Here is a 24,441-nt window from a genome sequence, read left to right as displayed (position 1 = left end):
CCATGCTTCTTTGACGATTTGCAATCACCAACTTTATCAAAGTTATCGCCATTAACACATTGATGGATCAAGAGGAGTAACACAATTCTTTATTACTTCAAGAACATCTCTGTATCCAAACAACACCTTCATTTGCTTACACCATTTATCGTAATTCTTCGCATCAAGGATAAGTAGGTTTACATGTATTCTTTCATTGGAAACATAATTCATATTGCACACTAGGTGTTATGGATATGAATCAGGCTCTTGATGCCAAATGTTGAAACAAGATACCACAAGCTTGGTGAACAATGATGGAGAAACTTTGGATGTGGAGTGTGAAAGAGGAGAATTGAGAGAGAGAGAGAGAGAGAGAGAGAGAGAGAGAGAGAGAGAATTGAGAGTGAGAGATTATTATTTTATTAACTTTGAATGAGTGTGCATCCCAAACACCTATACAAGAGTTACAACATAATTCGGAACTAAATTGACCAAGTAAAATAGTAGAAAAAATAAAATATTGTGCTTGTAACCGGTTACACCTGACAACAAATTAAATCAGCTTCAATGATAACCGGTTACACCAAAATGGTTAACCAGTTACATCTACGAAAACTACACATTTCTGCTACTTGATTGAACCTCAGACCTTGTTGTAATAGGTCACTTACCCGTGATAACCGGTTACACCACTTGAATTACTTAAAAAACATTAACAAAAGATCAGTATCTTGAGATGAATAGATAAAATATGAGTGGTCACATATGTTGTGTGTGAAACCAAACTGAAATAGAGCTTGATTAAGCTTCTCATACCAAGCTATTGGATTTTATTGAGACCATATAAGACCTTGTTTAGTTTATAGGCCGTAAATTTGTCCTCATAGACAAACTTAGAAGGTTGTTGCATGAACTTCTCTTCTTGTAGAATGTCATTCAAGATGACATTATTAATGTTAATCTACAAAAGTTTCCAACTGTAAGGCAATGCTAGAGTGAAAATAACTCGAGTGATAATAAGTTTGACCATTAGAGAGAATATTTTATTAAATGCAAAGATTTTTTGTTGGTGATACTCTTTTGCAACTAACATGTTTTAGACTTGTTAACACTTCCCTCAAGATTTTTCTTGATTACAAAAACCCATTTATATCCCATAGTTTTTCTATATGGAGGTATTGTTATGAGTGTCCAAGTCCTGTAAGCAGTGAGAGCCCTAAATTCTTGTGGCTAGTTTGACAGAACTAGGATCAGTATGAGCAATAAAAGCCTTTGACTTTAAGTTTCTAATTTTGCATATTGTCTTCATAGGATGTGAATTTTCCACTAAAGGGTCTTGAGGTTTTTCAATGTGAAGGGGGTGATAGAGAATCATCATATGATTTGTCCATGTTTCCATTCAATATTGTCACTTTAATGAGAAGTGTGAGGACAACTTAATTTATGATTTATTCTTAAGTCATTCAAATAATTTATAAAAGGTTCAAATTTTCCCCTCAAATCAAACTAAATGGCTTTAATATTATCATTAAGTTGAGTTTTAACTGAAGAATGAAATAGTTTAAAGGCATTTAAGGCATCATTTTTTTTGTTTGAAAAAGTAAATCTAGGTATAGAGAGTTTAAGCATCAACAAAAGCAGTATAATAGTAATAACCACAACTAGAATTAAAATGGGAAAGGTCTCCATAAATCAATATGAACAACTTCAAAAGAAATAAATGTAGTATTGGATAAGGGAGATTTCTATGTGATTTTTAAACATTGTGAATTATAAAAATCAATAGTATTCTTAAAAGCAACAGTGATATTACATGAATTTAAAACATATCTAATTGCGTCGGAATTAGAATGACCTAATTTGAATTTCCATGTGAAAATATTGAAAAATTTGGAACCTACAACATTAATTGATTAACATTAAGAAATGACACTTGGTTTAATGTATGAGATATAGGCTTGAGGGTTCCAAAGATAGATTAGGGAAACAATAAAGGTTATGCTCATAAAGGAATCCTTCAAGTAAAATCTTCTTAGATGCCTGGGATTTCACATAATAACTATCAAAATGGAATTCAAAATAGACTCATTATCCTTGGCAAACATTACACAAACAATAAATTTATGGTTATCAGAGGAACATGGAGCATGTTTTTGAGTTTTAGCACAATTTTTGGTAGAATTATGGGGTTAAATTGAGATGAACCAATAAAGTTAATGTATAATCATTGGCTATTACCTATAAACACTCTATTAGAACCCGAATAAGGATTGCTAGTGTGTGTGACTAGTGTAAGGTTAAGTGATGAAAAGCACATAAATCTGCAACCATACTTTAGAATCATGATCTAAAGGAATATATAGTTTCTGAGTTAATTCAAAGGGATTATTAGTTTCTAGAAGTGCAGTTGCAAATGGTTTATCAGAATCATTGCTGTCAGTCTTGGTGGGTGTTGATACAGTGGTTTGGCCTTGAGATCTAGAGTTGTGAGCTTGAGAATTTAGATTGAGAAAAATCATAATCAAAGCAGAATGGTACGTCCATATTTATCACATATCTATGGATGGAAATTAACAGGATTTGAGTAAGATATTATAATATAAGTTCTCATACATGTGATTTAAAAATATTCTCATACCTAAACTCATGCTCATGTGATCACCAATATTTATACCTTTATCCTACATATACTTAAATACATATATTCATATTTATTGTCAGCGTTACTAGTAAAAATTTATCAATCAACTAGAAAATATCATAACATTTTCAATTATTAACGATATTAAAAATAATAACATGTTATTGTTGAATTATAAAGAAAAAATTAACACTTATATTAAAATGTATAATAGTTTAACAGTGATATATTTTTTAAAATTGATAAAAAATATTTTTATATAATAATATAAATTAAAATATATAAATATATATTATACGAATACGAGGAGAATTGACCACGAAAATGCATTTATATCCGCTTAATTTATTAGAGAATTAATGTATGTTCGTGCCTATTTTACTATCATATTTTATGTGAAATTTTTTTGAGTACCCCTAAATATAGGTCCAATTGACGTCCCTACACACCGACAAGATTGGTGTCGGTATCACCTCCACAACCTCTTTCACAGTTGTTGTGACCTTTACCTTGGAAATTTGAATAACCACCACGAAATCCAGTTGAATTTTGACTATGATTTGAATGAGCAAGATTGACATAGTCATTTAAGAGTGATAATATTTGATGTACATGAAAAAGTGTTTCCACATCATATAGGATTGAAGATTCCAATTTCCCATATATTTGCATCATAAATGGGTTATATTCTTCAGAGGAACCTTCTAAGATTGCATCCATTTGGTTTTCCTTTGTGACAGAGTCCATCCATTTTGTTTTCCTTTGTGACACAGTCACCAATTGCAAGCAGAGAGTCCAATATATTCTGATACTATTTGATTATCTTTCTTTGTTGATTTGAGCTCATAACAAAATTGATGCACACGTTCTTTCATAAAAGCATTGAAGTGTTTGTGGACTTTGTCCCAGAAATAAATCGTAAACTTGTTTGCATGCAAAAACTTTGAGAAGAACGTTTCCGAAATTGCAAAAAGCAACCAAATGAATAGCACTTAATCTTAAACATTCCAAGATTCATATTCAAAGAAGATGATTTTAGCTTGAAAAACATTCTACCTTGAACTTCGGTGGAATTTGTGGATTTACAATAAACTTGTGCATTTTGTTGGTGAAAATGACACCTTAAACTTGTTAATTCTATAGAAGAAAAATGTTGTCTTGAAGTTTAATTGAAAGTTTAAGACCAAGGATGATGAACTGGAGTTACAGAATTGAGTAACAACATTGTGAGGAGTGTGAACAGCGTGTGAACATGATCTTGTTATTCTTACGAAGAAATGGCGAGTTCACCCATGGACGAGGCTTGAAATTCAACAATGTTGAAGATTGGGTAAGAGGAGACGACCCTGAAGTGAAGCTCTTCACTGAAGCTGAGGAGAATATTTGGAGTGAAAGAGGAAACTATTGACACCATAATGGAAATTAAGTTTTCATTCTTAATCTCAAATAGAGTTACATGCTCATTTTTATGGAAATTAAGTTTTCATTCTTAATCACAAATAGAGTTGCATGCTCATTTTTATAGAGCTTGGTCCCAAGGGCAAGTTAGTTACAATAACCAAAGGAGAAAGTAAGAAACTCTTAGCAAACTTTAAATCAAAACCAACCTAAACTAACTCCATTCTATCTTTAATTAAGTCTAAAACCAACCTAAACTAACTCCACTCTATCTTTAATCAAGTCAATCTCTATTATACCCGATCACAGATAGGCGGGCGGGTTGACCCTCCAAATCTCCAATAGTAAAATCCAAAAGAAAACAAGTGTTGATTGTTTGACTATTGGTTGACCCACCAAATATAGTTAAAAGTTTAAAAAACATAAAACTCATACTTAAATAAAAACTAGATATAAACTCTACGGGACAACATGCTTCCCCCTCCCTTCTGCTTTTTTCTTAACGGGTTATGCAGGTAGGTCAAGATGGGGTAGAAATCTCAACCAACTTATCAAAAAGATGGCTAAAGAATATGGACTATGGAGATCAAGTTTAGCATGTTTTGTTTAGCTGCTGCAAAGGGTCATATAAGATTTTGACCAAAGCATACAAATGAACCATGAGGATGAGACACAACTAGCATTTCAGAAACATCCCACATTGCAGACAACATGGGCCATGTAGATTAAGTATAGGAAGTTTGGCTTAGTTTTTTGAGAGGGTCAAATGAGATTATGACCAAACTTACATGTAATATGTCGCTGCTTTGATAAAAAGTGCTTCAAGAAGCCTTTTCTTGTTTTCTTCCATGGAAATGTAAACCAAACAACTTGATCAACATCACAAAGCTTGTTGCAACCTTCAGACAATACTAACTCATAAAACTAGTCAAAGCAGAATTTCTCAACCATAATCATCAAATTACCTTTGTTATTTTTATCAATCTCCATTCAAGGATTTCTTACAACATAAAGTGGTGAAGAAAATAGAAACTAGGTATTCAGCTTACCTATGATTTATATAATGATGTAATTATAATAGTCATACATTTTCTTTAGTATACAAATGTTTGCAGATAGTACAGGTAAGATGGGTCTACCAGAATAAGCCTTTGATCAAGCATTCTCATGCTCCTTACAAGGAACATTGTTGCAGCGGCAAACAGGTCTACCAGAAGCTTCCCACCCATTGAAGCCACGTTCCAACACCATAATGTTCTTTATCCCAACATCTTCCTTGTTCTCTTCAAGATAATTGACAAGCTTCCTTGCACAACTTGGGCCTCGAACCTATAAATAGTTCATACCAATTTCAGTTTAAAGACACTGTGGCATTCATGTTCATGTTCCCATCACAAAAAAGCTTTTCAAATGTCCTGACTCATTAGAAACTTGCTTCTCAGAACACAAGGCATGTCAAGTTGATTATTTTAAGATGCAACACAACTGTAAATATAAAAATAACTATGCACATCCAAAAAAAATTGCTACCAAATTAGTGTGTGAAAGTGCATATAAGAAGCTGATCAAACAAACATGTAAACATTGACATTTTATAATAAGATCATCCTAAAAACAGAAATCAGATACAGTATGGAAAAAATTTTAAGTCCAATATAAGATGTTAACAGTAGTGCTACCAGTCGAAAACCTAAAGAATTTTCAGTCATGTCATGCTCAAATTCGTCGTAATAAACCTATGGATCTGAAAAACAAACAAGAGCAGGGAGTGGAGTTGACCTGACTTAGAGCGCAGTGAAAGACGAGCGTGTCTTTGCCTTTAACATCGTGAAGAAGCTTCGAGATGTTTCGGTCGAAACCGTCGCTAGCGTAATGAAGAGAACCGGATATGTGACCGTCGTGAGTCCTCTCGTCGTCTCTGACATCGACGACGGCGATGGTTGGAAGGCGTTTGAGAGAGACAAGCTGCGAGCCAGTGACATAGGAGATACTACGAGCCATCTCTTCTCTTCTTCGCTATTATTCCTCCGCTGATCACTCTTTCCGATTCCATGCTTCTTCTCTCACTGACTTTTATTTTGGACCAAACTCATTTTGCTACCGAACCGGATGTATCGCCTAACCCGGTTTTAGAAACCGAACCGGTTTGACCAAAAATATCGAACCGATTAGTGTAGTATGATCAAATGGTTATTTATAGAAGCCGGTTAAACATCCATGTCTACTAAAATAAATAAAGTATAGTTTCAATTAAATTGAGTAAAGTTTAAAGGAAATATCTCATCTTAAAATATATTTGTCTAAGTAAATAAAAAAAAATGATTCGAAAGTTGATAAAAAAAATCTATTATTCTATCATTTATGGAAAGATAAATTCAATATCGGTTTGTTGTATCTCGAAAAAAGAATATGACATCCGCGAGGAGCGTCGCACGTCCGCAGAATGGATTAACGGAGTCGTAACTGAACTTTATTTATTTTTAAAAAGTGAAAGAAGAAATATCGATAAAATCCTTAAAAGAACGACAATGATATGATAGTCGCACCCAAATAGGGTTCGGGAGTCGATTACGCAATGTATTATCACCCCTCACGTCCGTTGTACTCTATGAGAACCGTTTAGTTAGTTTATGCATAAGTGTTATCTTTTGAAATTCTTGACTTTCTCGAGTTATTAAAAGGTTTAAAGAGAAAAAAGAAAAGGGGTCGTAAAAATAATATATTAATGTGTTTGACAAGATTGTGGGTCTTGCTCCTACGTATCTCCAGGTGCGATGGAGAACTCAAGGTTACGTAGTTCTTAGAAGAAAATGTTTGTTTGTTGGTCGATTTTAGCAAAAACTATTTTATCACAATCGGCGGAAAAACATTACTTATCCAAAACAGTTTAGAGGACATTGAATGGATTTCTACATATCAACATTCACGGGAAAATGTCACTTTCTTAACTCACACATTTGTGGATGAAGCGCTGTTTTAGATCGTCTCGAGACAAAATATATTTTGTTTGTGAAAAGGGTTTCAAGATCGTGCGGCAGTGAGAAAAGAGAGTTTGATTGGTTTGATGTCTTTTTTGGTTGGAAGTAGAGTATTTATGACTTGCAAGCTCTTACTGTAAGAACAAATTTAGTTTCTACAATGTATCTCAAAGATTTTGATGATAACAAAGGATGAAACAAAAATGGTACCCTAACGAAATTTTTCTAAGTATGCAGGACTCTAATCAAAACGGTCAGATAGACACTCATCAGATACAGAAACAAGCTCTGAGGTACCACGTAGATGATACGCAAGCAAAAGCTCTGAGTCTGATCAACGCAAGCGTAAACTAAACAAGAAACATCAGACACTCTGAAGCGAAAGAATGACTCTAGAATCTGAAGCCTTACGCTCTGATAAAATCAGTGAAAAGAAACTCTAAAGACAATCAGAAGCAAAGCATCTATCCGAAGATACTCTTGCTGAATAGAGACTCTGATGTTCTAACCTTCTGACTCAGAAAGCTTAGCTACGAAGAAACTTACTTATGGAAAGAATCTATTTCAAGAAGAAGTTTATGGCGCCCCAAAAATTGTTTTGGAAAGAACACAAAGATTAATGATATTAATCATCCATCATTACCCAAGATTCTGACATTAACATCCTTCAACGGTCTTCTCATCACTCCTATATAAAGGATGGAACGCCTCTCAAAGAAAACAACCTGAAGCACACGAGAATACAACACTCCATATATATTCATTTTTCATTCTCTCACACGAGCTGCTGCTCTAACGTGTGAACAATCCCTTGCTTTTACCTTGTGTAATTTCTGCTTACCTAGAAGCACTAATCATTATTGTAATTCTATTTATTTGTTGAAAAATCTCCTCAAGTGACTTGTGAAGTCTGTAAACTTGAGAGGGCTAAGAGATCTTTATTCTCTTAGACGATTGTTTGTGTAATATTTCAAAGATTAGTGGATTAAGTCCGTTTTGAAGGCGAAATCACCTTGGTCGGGTGGACTGGAGTAACTTTGATTTTCAAGCGAACCAGTATAAAACTCAGTGTTGAATTTATTTGTTTCTGCGCGTGTTTCAATTCCAAAAAGTTTTTATTCTCTAAAAAACAATTCAAACCCCCTTTCTTGTTTTTCTCTACCTTCAATTGGTATCAGAGCTTCGACTCTGTTATTGATTTTCTAATCAAACACTTAACAGTGTAGAGAGATCCAGCGTGAGAAAAACACTATGGCCAACACCAATAAAAGAGATAGTTACAATGCTAAACCTTCAATCTTTGAGTGAGAAAAATTTGATTACTGGAAAGATAGAATCAGAAGTTTCTTTATGGGTTATGATGATGATGTATGGGACATAGTTACTATTGGCTACATACCTCCTGTATCTGATGCTGGCATTGCCATTGCTAGAAACAAGATGACAGATGATCAGAAGCGTGACTTCAAAAACCATCACAAAGCCAGAACAATACTGCTGAATGCCATCTCCTACAATGAATATGAAAAGACCACCAACAGGGAAACTGCTAAAGAAATACTTGACTCCCTAAGGATGACTCACGAAGGAAATTCACAAGTCAAAGAGACAAAGACTTTGACTCTGATTCAGAAGTACGAAGCCTTCAAGATGGAGGATGACGAAGCTATAGAGGTAATTTTTTCTAGATTTCAAACTTTAATTGCAGGACTCAAGGTTCTAGGCAAAGGCTACACAACTGCAAATCATGTCAAAAAGATTGTCAGAAGCCTACCAAAGAAGTGGAGACCCATGGTAACAACATTAAAATTGTCTAAGGATCTGAACAACATCAGCCTTGAGGAACTCGTTAGTTCCCTTAGAAGTCACGAGATAGAACTTGAGGAAGATGAGCCTCAAAAGAAGATCAAATTTGTAGCACTAAAGTCCAGATCTGAGAGACGTAAACCAGAAAGGAACAAAGCCTTCCAAGCTGAAGAGGAAGACAATGACGACTCTGAAAAGGAAGACTCTGACGATGAAGAAGAGTTATCCCTTTTGACCAGAAGAGTAAAACAACTCTGGAGAAAAAGGAATAATAACTTCAGAAAACCAAGACCCAAGGGATATCGCTCAGAATCAACATCCAGAGGCAAATCAAACAAGGAGGTAACATGCTATGAATGTAAGGAAACAGGTCATTACAGAAACGAATGCCCAAAGCTTAAGAAAGAAATCTCCAAAAGAGAAAGTTTCAATAAAAACTCTTTTAAAGCCAAGAAGGGACTCATGGCCACCTGGGACGACAGTGGATCTGATTCATCTGAATCAGACTCTGAAGAACAGGCAAATGTTGCATTCATGGCTACCACTTCTGGAAACACATCAGATGAAGAGTCTGATCCTGAAGAGGTATTTTCCGATCTTTCTCACTCTGACCTTGAATCATGCCTTTCTGAATCATTGAACTCATATCAGAAACTTAAACAAAAATTTAAAGCACTAAAAAGAGTTCTTGAAGGAACCATCGAAGAATGTGATAAGCTTGAGATAACAGTTTCAAAATTAAAAAATAAAAATCTAACTCTGACAAAAGAAAGAGACTACACAAATAAATAATGTTTAAAACTTGAAGAAGTTTTATCTCAAGCCCCACAAACTTCCAACACAATAATATATGAATATGAAAAATATTTTCAAAAGTTTCTGAAAAATGGGATAGAAAGAAGTAGAATGACATCCATGATTTATGGAGTCATTCAGAACAACTAAAGAGGAATAAGGTATGATCCTAGTGAAGATAAATCTTCTACAGATGACAAACCCAAATCTCCTTTTTCTTATCACTACACGCATGCACAAACACAACGTTTTACTAATGCTAGAAAACCCAAAGTTCTAAGAAACTCTGGGAAAACTAATCACAAAGGACCCAAAAGATTCTGGGTACCAAAGGATAAGATTGTTTATGTTGCAGATATCTTATGCAGCAGAGTTAAGACATCAGTCATGGTACCTGGACTCTGGATGCTCGCGACACATGACAGGAAGAAAGCATATGTTCCAAAGCCTGGAACTTAAAGATGTTGGCTATGTAGGTTTCGGAGGAAATCAGAAAGGAAGAATCAGAGGCTCCGGAACTATTGGTAATGGATATCTTCCCTCTATATATGATGTTCTCTACGTAGAAGGATTAATGCATAACCTGTTATCAATAAGCCAATTAAGTGATAACGGTTATGATATAATCTTCAATCAAAAAACATGTAAATTAATTTATCAGAATAATGGAACAGTTCTATTCACTGGCAAGAGGAAAAATAACATTTACAAAATAAATCTTTCAGATCTAAAAGATCAAAATTTAAAATGTTTGATGTCTGTTCACGAAGAGCAATGGGTATGGCATAGACGCTTCGGCCACATTAGCATGAGAAAACTCTCTCAGCTAAATAAACTTGAGTTAGTCAGAGGTCTACCTAAGCTGAAGTTTTCTTCAGATGCTCTGTGTGAGGCATGTCAGAAAGGAAAATTTTCTAAAATATCTTTTAAAAAGAAAAATGTTGTTTCCACCTCTAAGCCTCTGGAACTTCTTCATATTGACCTTTTTGGGCCTGTTACATTGTTTGTTCTCCACAAAAGCAGGTGTCTGAGGCAAGTGCGAAATAAACCACTTGTACAGAAGAGGGACACAATACACAATAGTCCCACCGCCTTTAGAATTCCTTAGATGCAAAGAGAAATACATATCACCCAACAAAGTAGGCACAAGATTCTCAATCAAGAAAATTCTAATGGCGTTAACATCAACAAAACCATCAATGTTAGGGAACAAAGCCAACCCATAGATGAGCAACACAAAGATAGCTTCAAAAGCATCCACACTACCGGCTTGAGCAAAGGCAGTATCTCCCTTGATGAGGAACTCAGAAGTCAACCCAAACATTCCTCCTTTCTTCACCCAATGAGCCTCAATCTCAGACTTCTACAAGTGAAGAGCTTCAGCTATAATATGAGATCTGGGAATCTCCTCCAATCCATTAAAAGGAACTTTGCTAGAAACGGGTATTCCCAAGAGATGGGCATACTCCTCTAACGTAGGCACAAGCTGATAATCGGGAAAAGTGAAGCAACAATAGAGAGGGTCATAGAACTAAACCAATACACTTAAGAGTCCTTCCACTACATCAGCAGACAATACAGATAGAAGCTTCCCATGACGTTGCTTGAAGTTCAAGGGATCTAATACAAAGGATGATAGCTTCCTTAACTCTTTCAAATCTGGACATCTGAAACTGTACTTCTTAGTGTTCCTTCGCCCATAATCCATGGTCTAAAAATACTTGCAAATAAAACCTCAGTTCCTTGAAGTTATTTTTTGTGTGATGGATGTTATGATGCGCGTGAATGCATGAATGCAACAATCACAAGTAAAGGGGTCACACATGAGGAAAACAAAGGTCAAGGGATGAATAAAGTCATTGTCAATATCAATCATCCATTTTGGTGGATTATGGTTTTCACCTTATCAACACCCAAGTTTCATTGATATTGACAAGACTTGATTGGATCAACCAAGAATCAAGGGTTTGCTGTGAGTCACGAGCATGGAGTCAGGTTAAGAACCACCCCAAAGGAGTGTACTAAGGATAAAAACCAGTAGATCATGTTCTAAAAAGTTCCCAGAGTCTTAATTCCATCTATCGGATATTACAAGTTAGGATGACTGACTCATCAACCCATAATATTCTCAAGAGAAACTCGTCTGAGTGTAGTATCGCGTAACAACTGTTATCAAGTCTACACATAAACAGTCTCTGCACTACGTCCTAAATAGGCCAAGTTGGGTTAAATGTTCTACGGTCCTCAGCTTCTCGGACCCCAAATCAGAGAAAGTAATGCATAACCACAAATAACCTGTGTGACATCAATAGCTCTAAAAGGGTCTCCACTAAGTAGATGGATCTCAAGCCAACTTGTTAAGGACTACTCCACACAAGTCGAACATGACTATACCATCCTCCTATCTTAATTGCACTCAAGTTCGGGTTAGAACTTATCTCACCACTCAGAGATCATCAAGCACAACAAGCAGATTATATCACACAAACAAATATACAAACATCAAATATACAATTATATACACAAAAAAGTAGGCTAAACCCACTAGAGACTACTCCCCAGCAGAGTCGCCACTTAATTTCTGTAGCGGTAAATTCATGACCATTAAGCTATGGATAAACTTAACGTTAATTAAACCAAAGTCGCCACCGCGCTTTTATTGTTTCCAAGGGAAAAGGGAAAAGTATGAACAAAGCCCAAAGGTAAGAAGTTTTCAAATCAAAACTAATAAAATGCCAGAGATTACAGGTAAGGGGGTTAGTTACACAGAGGGAAGGTGTTAGCACCCAAAGTGTCCTAGGTACTCCTAGGGAGCCCTTTTTTGTGTGTACATGTGTTTTTGTATAAAATGATGTTTGCAATAAATAGAGCGTGGGGACTGAAGGAGAATTGCGATCCAAAACGCAGCGGAAATTAAAAATTTTCTCCTTTAGAGATCCTTACGAATGGTCATGATCAGTGATAGAATATTTACCTCTTGTGACGATTGAAACCTTTGGTGCAGATCCACGGAGCAATCACGAACGTTGAACGATGACAACGTTTCTACTCACTGCACACGAACGGATTCCTTCAATCTCAGTGCTAGCTGGTACGAATGAAGGCTTTGAGTGAGAGAGAGAGAGAGAGAAAACGAAAATAATGCAACCGCCAAAAAAATGCTTCTGCACAAGGGTTCTATTTATAGAACCACTTGTGTGGGCTTCAAGCTAAAAAGCCCACTTAAGTGTATTTTGGCTCATATCTTATAATATGCCCAAAATCACTTAAGCCCATGGTACCTTACCATATTTCGTATTCTACTTAAGTACACCGTACCTTACGATGTTCTACAATTCACTTAAGGGCACCGTACCTTACGATATTCCTTAGTTACTCTATCTCTCATCAATCCGTCCTTTGTGTGTGACCCTGTAGGTTTTCGTGACGTTGGCAATTATATTAAATCACGCATTTAACATAATAAACAGTGAGCGGTATCTAGCAACACATCACTGCTACCCAAGACACGAAAATGTCATGTGATCTGACAAAACCTTCTGTGATAATACTTATGTGTATAATTACCCTTTTGCCCTTATGTCTATATTGAACACAAGACATAGACCGTGTCATCCTTGTCCAGTTCAATATTGGGCCCATAGACATTTATCCTGTTATGCAGGATGGGCAAATTCCATCTAGGTCACTCATATCCCTCAGCATGCTTCGTGGAGTACCCATCAACTGTCTTTATGGTTATCCAGTTACGGACAACGTTTGATCAGCAATAAAGCACTCGACTCTACATCTAGGATCCACAGTGGTTTCAGGTCGAAGAGTGGTATACACCATTATCACCATGAGAATAACTTATGACACGTTGCATAACTTTCTATATAGTATTCTCATAGCGGGTCAATCCGGTATAAATATTACTCCTAATATTCATACCTATGTTTAAGACTTGATAACTCTTTATCCATGATCCATGAGATGTGATCATCAGTCTACAAACATAATAGTCTTAATGCTTTAATGTTATCCCACTTCACACTAAAGCTCGACTACGGATACTTTAAGAATAGTGTCATTATGTTTAATGTGATCTCATGATTAAGTCATACTTGATACATTAAACAAACTAGCTATTCTAGGGACTTTATTAAACAAACGTAATAAAGAAAAAGCCTTTTATTATTAATAAATAATTCGATACAAGTACCAAAAGTATTGGCCTTTAGGGCTTACACCAACAATCTCCCACTAGCACTAGAGCCAATCAGGCATACCCTTAATACCCATAGATCTAGTATGGCTATCATGCTTCTGCTGCGCAAGAGGCTTTGTCAGTGGGTCAGCAATATTGTCAAGTGTAGGTACTCTGCATATTTTCACATCTCCTCTATCTATTATCTCTCGAATGAGATGATAACGCTTAAATATGTGTTTGGATCGTTGGTGAGATCTAGGCTCCTTGGCTTGTGCGATAGCACCATTGTTATCACAGTAGAGACCAATGGGATCCACAATGCTAGGAACTATGCCAAGTTCACTAATGAACTTTTTGATCCAAATAGCTTCCTTTGCTACACTTGAGGTAGCAATATACTCGGCCTCGATTGTAGAATCAGTAACTGTATCTTGCTTTGAACTTTTCTAGCTCACAGCGCCACCATTTAAGCAAAACACATAACCATTGGAATCATGCATATTAAAGTGTCTCAGCACTTTGTCTATGTATGTACTTTGACTTAGGTCAAGCAGTTTTGTTCTACTTGAGCAGGTTGCTCTTACGCAACTACTTGTGTTTCCTGCTCTAATTCCTCCATAGGTGTATCAATGCTTTGTGATTCTTGAATTTCTTCAAGCTCTACTTTCCTCCCACTGGTTCTTTTGGAAATAAAATCCTTTTCTAGAAAAACTCCAGTTAGAGCGACAAACATTTTGCCCTCAGAAGGATTGTAGAAGTAATACCCTCCTTTTTCTTTAGGATACTCCACAAATAAGCATTTGTCAGATTTGGGCTCAAGCTTAGTTGAAACTTGTCATTTCACATAAACTTCGCAACCCCAAATCTTCATGGAAGACATATGTGGTTTCTTACCACTCCATATCTCATATGGTGTCTTATCAACCTTTTTGGATGGAACACGGTTAAGTGTGTAAGTTGCTGTCAATAGCGCATGTCCCCAAAAGGAGTTTGGAAGATCGGCGTGACTCATCATGGATCGGACCATGTCCAACAGGGTTCGATTTCTTCTCTCAGACACACCATTCCATTGGGGTGTTCCAGGAGGAGTGATTTGGGATAGGATCCCACACTCTTTCAGATGGTCATCAAACTCTAGGCTTAAATATTCACCACCTCGATCTGATCGAAGAGCTTTTAATATTCTTACCTAGTTGGTTTTAACTCGTTAGGTTTTACCCTTTTAGTATTAATGTTATTAATATGCATTTCGAGATCAAGGACATATAGTCCATTGCTCATTTGTGCAGTAGCATAGAATATATCATTCAAATAAATTGAGCAACAATTGTTCTTTATTATAAATGAAAAACCAAACTTGTCCAAACAAGAAATGGAAATAATATTCCTGCTAATTGCAGGTACATAATAACAGTTCTCTAACTGAATTATTAAACCACTAGGTAAAGTTAATACATAAGTTCCTACGGCTAAAGCAGCAACCTTTGCTCCATTGCCAACTCGTAGGTCAACTTCACCTTTTGTCAAATCTCTACTCCTTTTCAGCCCCTGCACATTTGTACAAATGTGAGAACCGCATCCAGTATCTAATACCCATGATGCAGAAGTAGATAAATTTATTTTAATAACAAAAATACCTGAAGTTGAAGTCTCTACTCCATTCTTCGTATCTTCCAGGTACTTTGGGCAGTTTCTCTTCCAGTGTCCGGTCTTACCGCAATGGAAGCAGGTGCCTGCCTTTGCTATGCCTCCACTAGGCTTCAAAGCAGCAATAGTGGGTCCGGGTTTGGCAACTTCCTTGCCTTTCCCTTTATCACCCTGCTTGGTGGGCCTTTTGTTCTGTCTCTTTCCATTTCCGATCATCAGAATGGACTTCCCTTTTGTCTTCAGATTCTGCTCAGCTGTTCTTAACATGCCTAGCAGTTCAGGAAGAGATTTGTCCATATCATTCATATTGAAATTTAGGACAAATTGACTGAATCCATCTGGCAACGATTGCAAGATCACATCAGTCGCAAGTTCTTTTCCGAGGGGAAAACCCAACCTTTCAAGGTTTTCCACATACCCAATCATCTTGAGCACATGGGGACTTACAGGGGCTCCCTCAGCTAACTTGCTTTGAAAAAGGGCTTTTGAAACTTCAAACCTCTCATGCCTTGCTTGCTCTTGATAGAGCATCTTCAGGTGTTCGATCATATCGAACACTGTCATGTTCTCATGTTGCTTTTGCAATTCTGAGTTCATGGTAGCTAGCATGAGACAAGAAGTTTCATTGGCATCATCGACATGCTTCTTATAAGCATCTCTTTCTACCTTAGGTGCAGAACTAGGAGGTTCCTCTTCAGGAACAGGTTTCTCCAAGACATACAACTTTTTATCATGTTTGAGGACAATCCTCAGGTTTCGGTGTCAATCCAGGAAATTTGTCCCAGACAATTTTTCCTTGTCAAGGATTGATCGCAAGATGTTGTTAGAGGTGTTTGCTGTCATGGTAATCTACACAAGGATTAATGAAAATATAAGTATCATTGACATATTTAATTAGGCCTTTAATTAAACATGCTCCCACTATTTTATTCAAAACAAATGACCCTCATCATTTGATTCGGAAAATCCCGTTGGAAGATTTTCTAGTGGGTCGAGATCCATATTTCACTTCGTTCTAAGTCCGCGTAGGCGGATTACACAAAACCAGGTTATTTAGGTAGGAACTCCTTCCAATTGTATCTCATACAATTCTCGAAAATTTCAGTTGGGTGAATAACTCCTTATTCCAATCCATCATATGGATCATTCCCAACTCTTGCTTCTAAACATATATATAATCTTATTATAATTTGTTTAGTTAAGTTTGACCCATTGTTTTAACAGTTGGATATTACAATTATCCCATCGCACCTTACTAATATATAGATCATGCACCTCGCGTAGGCGAAACCTACATTATCCATTACTAGTCTTGATGAGTGTTAAAACTTGGAAAGCATAAACTTAATATTTAATTTGAGGGAATTGCAATTTTCTGATCTCACCGGCTTGTTTATCATATAAACCGTCTCTCACGTGCATCAACATACATTCACATGCATCAACATACATACACATGCATCAACATACATAATGAAACAGTTATGGCCCCTAGCGCAATTGTTCTCCCAAGCCAATGAGAGAACCTAAGCTAACCTAATAACGATCTAAGCTTCTCCAAGCAAGATCTTCAAGGTTGTCCTCCTTTGATATTGAATTCTTCTCTAAGCTTCTCCAAGCAAGATCTTCAAGGTTGTCCTCCTTTGATATTGAAATCTTCTCTTTCTTCATAACATTGTTTTCTTCTCTTTCTTTATAACATTACATTTACAGAAGAAACTCGTTTTACACACGAGGGATTGAGATGAGAAAAGAAGTTACATTAAGAGATTAAAAGGAGAGGCACGACACGAGGTCGTATTTAAAAACCCAAAACAAGATAAAGGATAACTAAGGCCATAACTGATCACCACAAGGCAATAATAATAAACACATTATTATTATTAATTTTAATTCCTTTAATTACTTAAAACCAAATTAAATTTCGGTGACCGATCACACTACGCAGAGTTAGCTGGGGGTTCCGCTGACCGATCAGCGGACGGGGGTCAAGGGGGCAGCGCCCCTGTCCAAAATTTTTAATGAACAATTCATTTGAAATGGACATCGTTTTGCATCAACACCACTCTTGCGCAGTCACGAAACAGAAACCCCGAGAATTCTGACTCTGTGAGTGTGACGACCGTCACAAGCATGTTACGACCGTCACAGGCTTGTTACGACCGTCACAGGCCCATGACGAACGTCACGCGGCCAAAAACAGAAACGCCTAGAATTCTGGATTTGTGAGTGTGACGACCGTCACAAAGCACGTGACGACCGTCACGTCCAGCTTGTTACGATCGTCACAGGCTCGTGACGAACGTCACGCGGCCAAAATAACATAACTTTGAGATAGTCAACAGACCTGTTCCAAAAAGCCCTAAATTCACAACTCCTTGACGGCACAACCCTTGCACCGTCACTAACCCTAATGCATCAATTTCAGACCGTTAAACACACCTCGATTGTTGATTCAGTATGATTGATCAACAGGTCATTGCTTCACCATACTAATGTCGGATTCCGAAGCAAATGACCATTGATCGCTCAAAGGAAAACAACCATTTAGTGTTTGAATGAACGAAACAGAAACAGTATATCACATATACCATACTTTGCATTAGGATTACTTATATCATATATAAGTTGATTGGTCTCAATTGCGTAACCTATGGACGATCGATGTATCGCTGCTTCACCATACTAATGTCGGTTCCGAAGCATAGTCAACATCAATTATCCAACTCGTACACTCATGATGCCAAATTTAATTACCCGTTTAATTAATTGATTCATTCTGTCTTTTAATCATATTAATACAGAAAATAAACAGCTATCCGAGTCATGGTTTCGTAAGTGGCTCTGATACCACTGAAGGAGAATTGCGATCCAAAACGCAACGGAAATTAAAATTTTTCTCCTATAGAGATCCTTACGAATGGTCATGATCAGTAATAGAATATTTACCTCTTGTGACGATTGAAACCTTTGGTGCAGATCCACGGAGCGATCACGAACGTTGAACGATGACAACGTCTCTACTCAGTCCACACGAACGGATTCCTTCAATCTCAGTGCTAGCTGGTACGAATGAAGGCTTTGAGTGTGTGTGTGTGTGTGTGTGTGTGTGTGTGTGTGAGAGAGAGAGAGAGAGAGAAAATGAAAATAATGCAACCGCCAAAAAAATGCTTCTGCACAAGGGTTCTATTTATAGAACCACTTGTGTGGGCTTCAAGCTAAAAAGCCCACTTAAGTGTATTTTGGCCCATATCTTATAATATGCCCAAAATCACTTAAGCCCATGGTACCTTACCATATTTCGTATTCTACTTAAGTACACCGTACCTTACGATGTTCTACAATTCACTTAAGGGCACCGTACCTTACGGTATTCCTTAGTTACTCTATCTCTCATCAATCCGTCCTTTGTGTGTGACCCTGTAGGTTTTCGTGACGTTGTCAATTATATTAAATCACGCATTTAACATAATAAACAGTGAGCGGTATCTAGCAACACATCACTGCTACCCAAGACACGAAAATGTCATGTGATCTGACAAAACCTTCTGTGATAATACTTATGTGTATAATTACCCTTTTGCCCTTATGTCTATATTGAACACAAGGCATAAACCGTGTCATCCTTGTCCAGTTCAATATTGGGCCCATAGACATTTATCCTGTTATGCAGGATGGGCAAATTCCATCTAGGTCACTCATGTCCCTCAGCATGCTTCGTGGAGTACCCATCAACTGTCTTTATGGTTATCCAATTACGGACAATGTTTGATCAGCAATAAAGCACTCGACTCTACATCTAGGGTCCATAGTGGTTTCAGGTCGAAGAGTGGTATACACCATTATCACCATGAGAATAACTTATGACACTTTGCATAACTTTCTATATAGTATTCTCATAGCGGGTCAATCCGGTATAAATATTACTCCTAATATTCATACCTATGTTTAAGACTTGATAACTCTTTATCCATGATCCATGAGATGTGATCATCAGTCTACAAACATAATAGTCTTAATGCTTTAATGTTATCCCACTTCACACTAAAGCTCGACTACGGATACTTTAAGAATAGTGTCATTATGTTTAATGTGATCTCATGATTAAGTCATACTTGATACATTAAACAGACTAGCTATTCTAGGGACTTTATTAAACAAACGTAATATAGAAAAAGCCTTTTATTATTAATAAATAATTCGATACAAGTACCAAAAGTATTGGCCTCTAGGGCTTACACCAACAGGGACGAGAAAAGAATCATTAATTATATTTTTGTGTTTGACAAGACCTTCGGACTTGTGCCTACGTACCAACATAAAACGAGGGATCAAAACCTCGTAGTTCGTGGTAACAATTTCAAAGTGAGTGAATTGCTTTTAACAAAATTTTAAATTTAACAAAGGCACAAAAGGCCTAAAGGGGTTTGAATGAGTGTTAGTTCTTTTGGTCTTTTGAAATTTTAAGTCAATATGATTAAGTTCAATTACAAGTTTGATTAAGAAAAAAGAAGTTTGAAAATGCAATGGCATAAGGCCAAAGTTTCTAATTTGCAATAAAGGTCAAAGTTTAGAAATCACAATCAAATAAGTTTTTAAAAGGAGGGAGATATTCGAAGTTAAAGAAGTGGGAGGAGATGAAGAGACTAATCCTAAGCAAAAATTAAAAGTTAAGAGTTGAAAAGATCTGACCAATGGGATGCAATCCAATAGACAAGAATGTCATATAGAAACCCAATTTTCCCTTGGACTTTAGAATCAAGCAATATCAATACACAAATGGAAAGATGAAGAGAAAGACATCAAATAAAGATAGCCATATCCAAGCTAGCAACTTCATATTCTTCTTTTTAATCTTCCCATGTATCAGATGACATACTCCTTGAATGGCTCAAAATAAGGCATTAGATCCAGGTTCAGAGTAACCTTTGCATCAAGACCATGTAGCAGATGAACTCAAGTGGATCTCAATACTTGGATCAGATGAAAGCTCAATTCTCAATGACTTAGTTTCAGAGATGTTGGCATTGGCCTAGTCCTTTTGCATATGGAATGTTGCCTAATTCTAAGTCCAAAGCTTAGGTCAAATCCAACAGTCCACACAAGCATTTTTTAGGGTTTTTGTTATTTATTAGGTATTTTAAGGTCCTAAGACCACAAACACAAACATGATACACAAACAAATATATACAATCACAATATATGGCTCAACTGAGCAAAGTAAAAATGGTATAAACATAAACAAGTTGAATGATATGCAAATGGCAAATGAAATGGTAAATGATTTGAATTTAAATGTCATAAGGTAAATTACTTGAAATTAAAAGCAATAATAATAGAAGTTAGTCAAATGTTAGTTGATTAGAAGTTAGTGGAGTTTTTGCTTTTCAAATGATTAAGTCATTCTTTGGAGAACACTCAACCCTCTATTTACAAGTATGGATCCTTGAACCAAGACATCTTCCAAAGGAAGGAAGAAAGGCCAAATTTCCACACAATACCATGAACGGGGGAGACTTACAATCTCACTTACTAGAATGTTATGCCTTTTGGGGTCAAAATTTAGCGCTATGTTAAGCAATCGTAATTGGACTTATGTAGAAGTTACAACTATCTGAGGTCGGGCAATAGAAATTTTGGTGTTAATGCATGTTAGAGATATGGTATAGTGAACCATACTCCTAAAACATACCCCACATAAAAAGAAAATGATTAAAGGATGGACCTAATCTCATCCATACTTGTATCGGTTCATCTAACATGAAGTTATTGACGAACCAATTAGCCTTAGGATATTGAGACTTCATTGGTCAATGGAAGGGATGGTATAGAATAGGATTGAAGATGAAGAGGGAGGGGAAATGATACAAATACAAATTGGTCATGGGAGGGTTTTTACCAAATTAAAATCATTCATTCATTTTGGGAGATGAAATGTACATTTCATCAATCCCCTAAATCCAATGATTTTAATCCAACAAAAGTCAAATCGACCTTGACCAAGGCCCAAACACATAGTCAAACTTCACAAGTCAATAAAAATGGCTCAACATAATTTCTACACAATTAATCAATTAAAAATCAAATTAAAATGCATTTAAATTAAATTATGTTTGATCAAAAACCTAAAACCTCTTCAAAACACCAAATAAATGGTCAAGAGATTTATCATAGGTCAAATAAGGTCAAAGGACCTTAGACAAAAAATTTCATTATTTTTGAAAAGTCAGAAGTATTTTTAAACAATTAAAAATATGCACAAAAACAATTAATTCATAAAAAATATCAAAATTAATCCAAAAAATAATTTAATTCAGAAAATGAAAGAGGAAAATATTTGAATTTTTTTTGGTGAAAGTCCCATATTTTTTGGATTAAAAATTGAATTAATATGAATTAATTAAAAATAAGCAATTAAATGAAATATTCATAAATTCAAAAAAAGGAGAGCCATCTGATCTTCCTCATTAATTGAGATGACATATCAGATGGATGGAAATGCGCGTTCCACATGCGCTTCAGTCAACTATCCCACACACGTGGTAATCAAAAGCAATGCACGAGATTAGAACAAATTAGTTGAATCCTATGGATGAGATGCATGACAACACATCACTAGAGCTAGGACTCCGGTCTTCTTCTCTGGTGGACCTCACCGGACTAGTCCACCAACAACCATCCCCAAAATGAAAAAGCAAGACATGTATTTAAAGAAAAAGTGCTCAGAAGCTCGAATCTGGCCTCAATTTTGTTCAATTCCAAGTATATAAAAAGATACAGGGATTTGAATTTTGAGGATCATGATCTGAGTTTCTTCTATTTGACCTCTAAGCAACTCAATCTTGTTGCCTACATTGGTAGGACTTCAGACAACCAAAAATCAACAAGAATAGTGGAGAATTAGGGGAGAATCGAAGAGATGAAAAATCCAGAAATTCATCTTCACTGCAGGTTCAGATGGACACGATCTTGCTCTCAATTATGCTTGGTCTTGCTTCAAATGCTTGATGGAGTGGAAATGGATCAAGAAAAGTGATGGACTCTTGGAGTTTAAACCTCAAAACAGTTGGGAGATTCAAACTCGATTTTCATGAAAATCACCAAGCTTATCCTTTGAACGTGAGGGTTTAGGGTTGTTGATTCAAAGCTTGTGCGCAAGGGTCCTTAATTCTGAGCATGGAGGGTTCTATTTATAGGCCAAGTGATTGATAATTGCACACTTCTTTCAAAATTCCAAAAATAGCAATTTGCCTTTGCATGGATGCATCAGTGTGTGGTAGGCCCATGTAATGGTGCATTCAGGTCCAAAAATGTGTGTAAGCAATGATGAAGTCATGTGGAAAGGCCATGCATTTGTGTGTGGAAAGTGGAACTTCAAATCTTCCAAATGATTCTTTAACTTTAAGCCATGCGCAAGTCATTCGTTCTTTGTCTAAATGATATGAATTTGAACTTTTGGGAAAGGTTAGATCAAGAGGAACAACTTTCATGTTGAACACTTTTTCATTTGAAGCTTAGATCATGATGAATTTTGAGCTGGAAGTTTGGAAAATCAAACATATCAAAAACATTTCTAAGTATCAAGCCATATGTTCACTTCTTCCACCTTGAGTAACGTTTTCTATGGACTTTAAATGAGAAAGGTTCCTTCATTAAAGTTATAGCTCTATCAAAGTCCTTAAAATTGGTCACAAATTTGACCTTATTTGGATTTATCATGAAGGATTTTATGCATTTTAGAAGTTGAGGAAAATTATTTGTTCAATGGTATTGGCCCAAAATGACCTATAATGTCTCCTCATATCACTTGCATTTAAAAGTTGAAATTGCACTTCCTACAAACATCAAAGTTGAAGTAGACATATTGAATTTGATCATTCAACTTGAATGGATTTCATCTCATAAAAAGTGAGTCAGTTATGGTCTTGGGAAGTTGACCTTCAAATTAGGGTTTAGACAAAATGACCTATAATCTTTCACCATAAAAAATGACTTTCCAAGAAAAATTAGCTTTTGAGCTCAACATGAAAGTTGTTTGGGATGTCATTTAGAATAACTTTTCTCTTGGAATAATTTTCTATTGATAAAAATTGTAGGATATAGGGTCTAGGGAACCCCAGTTTTGACCAGTTAAATTCCTCTGGTCAAGCACCATGAACCAACTTGCTAGCTTGATATTCTCTTGACTTTTGGGACTCATGGAGGATCATATATGCATAGGATGATGAAATATGAAGTATCCCTTTAAATATTTGATCAATTATTGAAGAAACTTGTTGAAGAAGTCATATAAGATACCCAGATGAATTATGGTTTCCAAGGCAAACCAACTCCAAACTCTTGATGATTTCTTGATCAAAATAACATGTGAAGATCATGGGGATCCATATATGATACTTAGATCCATAGTAAACCACTTCTTGATTGAGCTCTTTGCAATAAGGGTTTTAAACCCTAGATATGCACTACCTTCAAAAGAGTTAAACTATACAATGACATATTTTTGGTATTTTGGTTAGTAAACAAAGAAAAATGAAGTATGATACAATCAAATGGTGCTTGGTGATCTCTCCCAATGCAAACCCAACGAATGAGGGGTAATGAGGATGCCAAGGTGTGATCCCAATGCTAATGCATATGATGAGAATAACATGAGGGATCTTATGGTCAAAATTGGGGTCTTACAAAGAGCTTTCGACTAACAAGGAAGTTGCACCATAAGTTTTCAACTTAGTTTTTGATGTGTAAAATTCTTGGAGTGGTTTACCTTCAAGTGAAATTTATTATTCATGATAAAGTATATGATTATCGGTGATGACAATATGAAATTATTGAAGTGGTTTATGTTCAAGTGAAATAATTCTTCATGAGAGAGTATGACAGTTTTTAAAACTATTATTGTCGTTGAAGACAATGTGAAAATTCTTGGAGTGGTGTAGCTTCAAGTGACTATACTCTTTATGGTGGTGTATGATTGTCGATAACGACAATGCAAGCTTATG

At 36.1% G+C, this 24,441-nt stretch overlaps 1 protein-coding gene across 1 annotated transcript; it reads right to left on the bottom strand.

The window, feature by feature from the left end:
• Positions 1 to 4,960: 4,960 nt before the first annotated feature.
• Positions 4,961 to 6,095, bottom strand: LOC127125772 (dual specificity phosphatase Cdc25). Its single transcript, XM_051054595.1, has 2 exons — positions 5,801 to 6,095; positions 4,961 to 5,350 (listed from the first exon to the last, which is right to left on the bottom strand). Exons 1-2 carry the CDS (start codon positions 6,020 to 6,022, stop codon positions 5,177 to 5,179), a joined length of 396 nt encoding a protein of 131 aa, XP_050910552.1. The 5' UTR covers positions 6,023 to 6,095; the 3' UTR covers positions 4,961 to 5,176.
• Between the last annotated feature and the right edge of the window lie 18,346 nt (positions 6,096 to 24,441).

This window comes from Lathyrus oleraceus, chromosome 3 (assembly GCF_024323335.1).
Source record: "Lathyrus oleraceus cultivar Zhongwan6 chromosome 3, CAAS_Psat_ZW6_1.0, whole genome shotgun sequence".
Lineage (NCBI taxonomy): Eukaryota > Viridiplantae > Streptophyta > Magnoliopsida > Fabales > Fabaceae > Lathyrus > Lathyrus oleraceus.
Note: the sequence above shows the minus strand (reverse complement) of the source record. Positions and strands in the feature narration are given on the sequence as shown.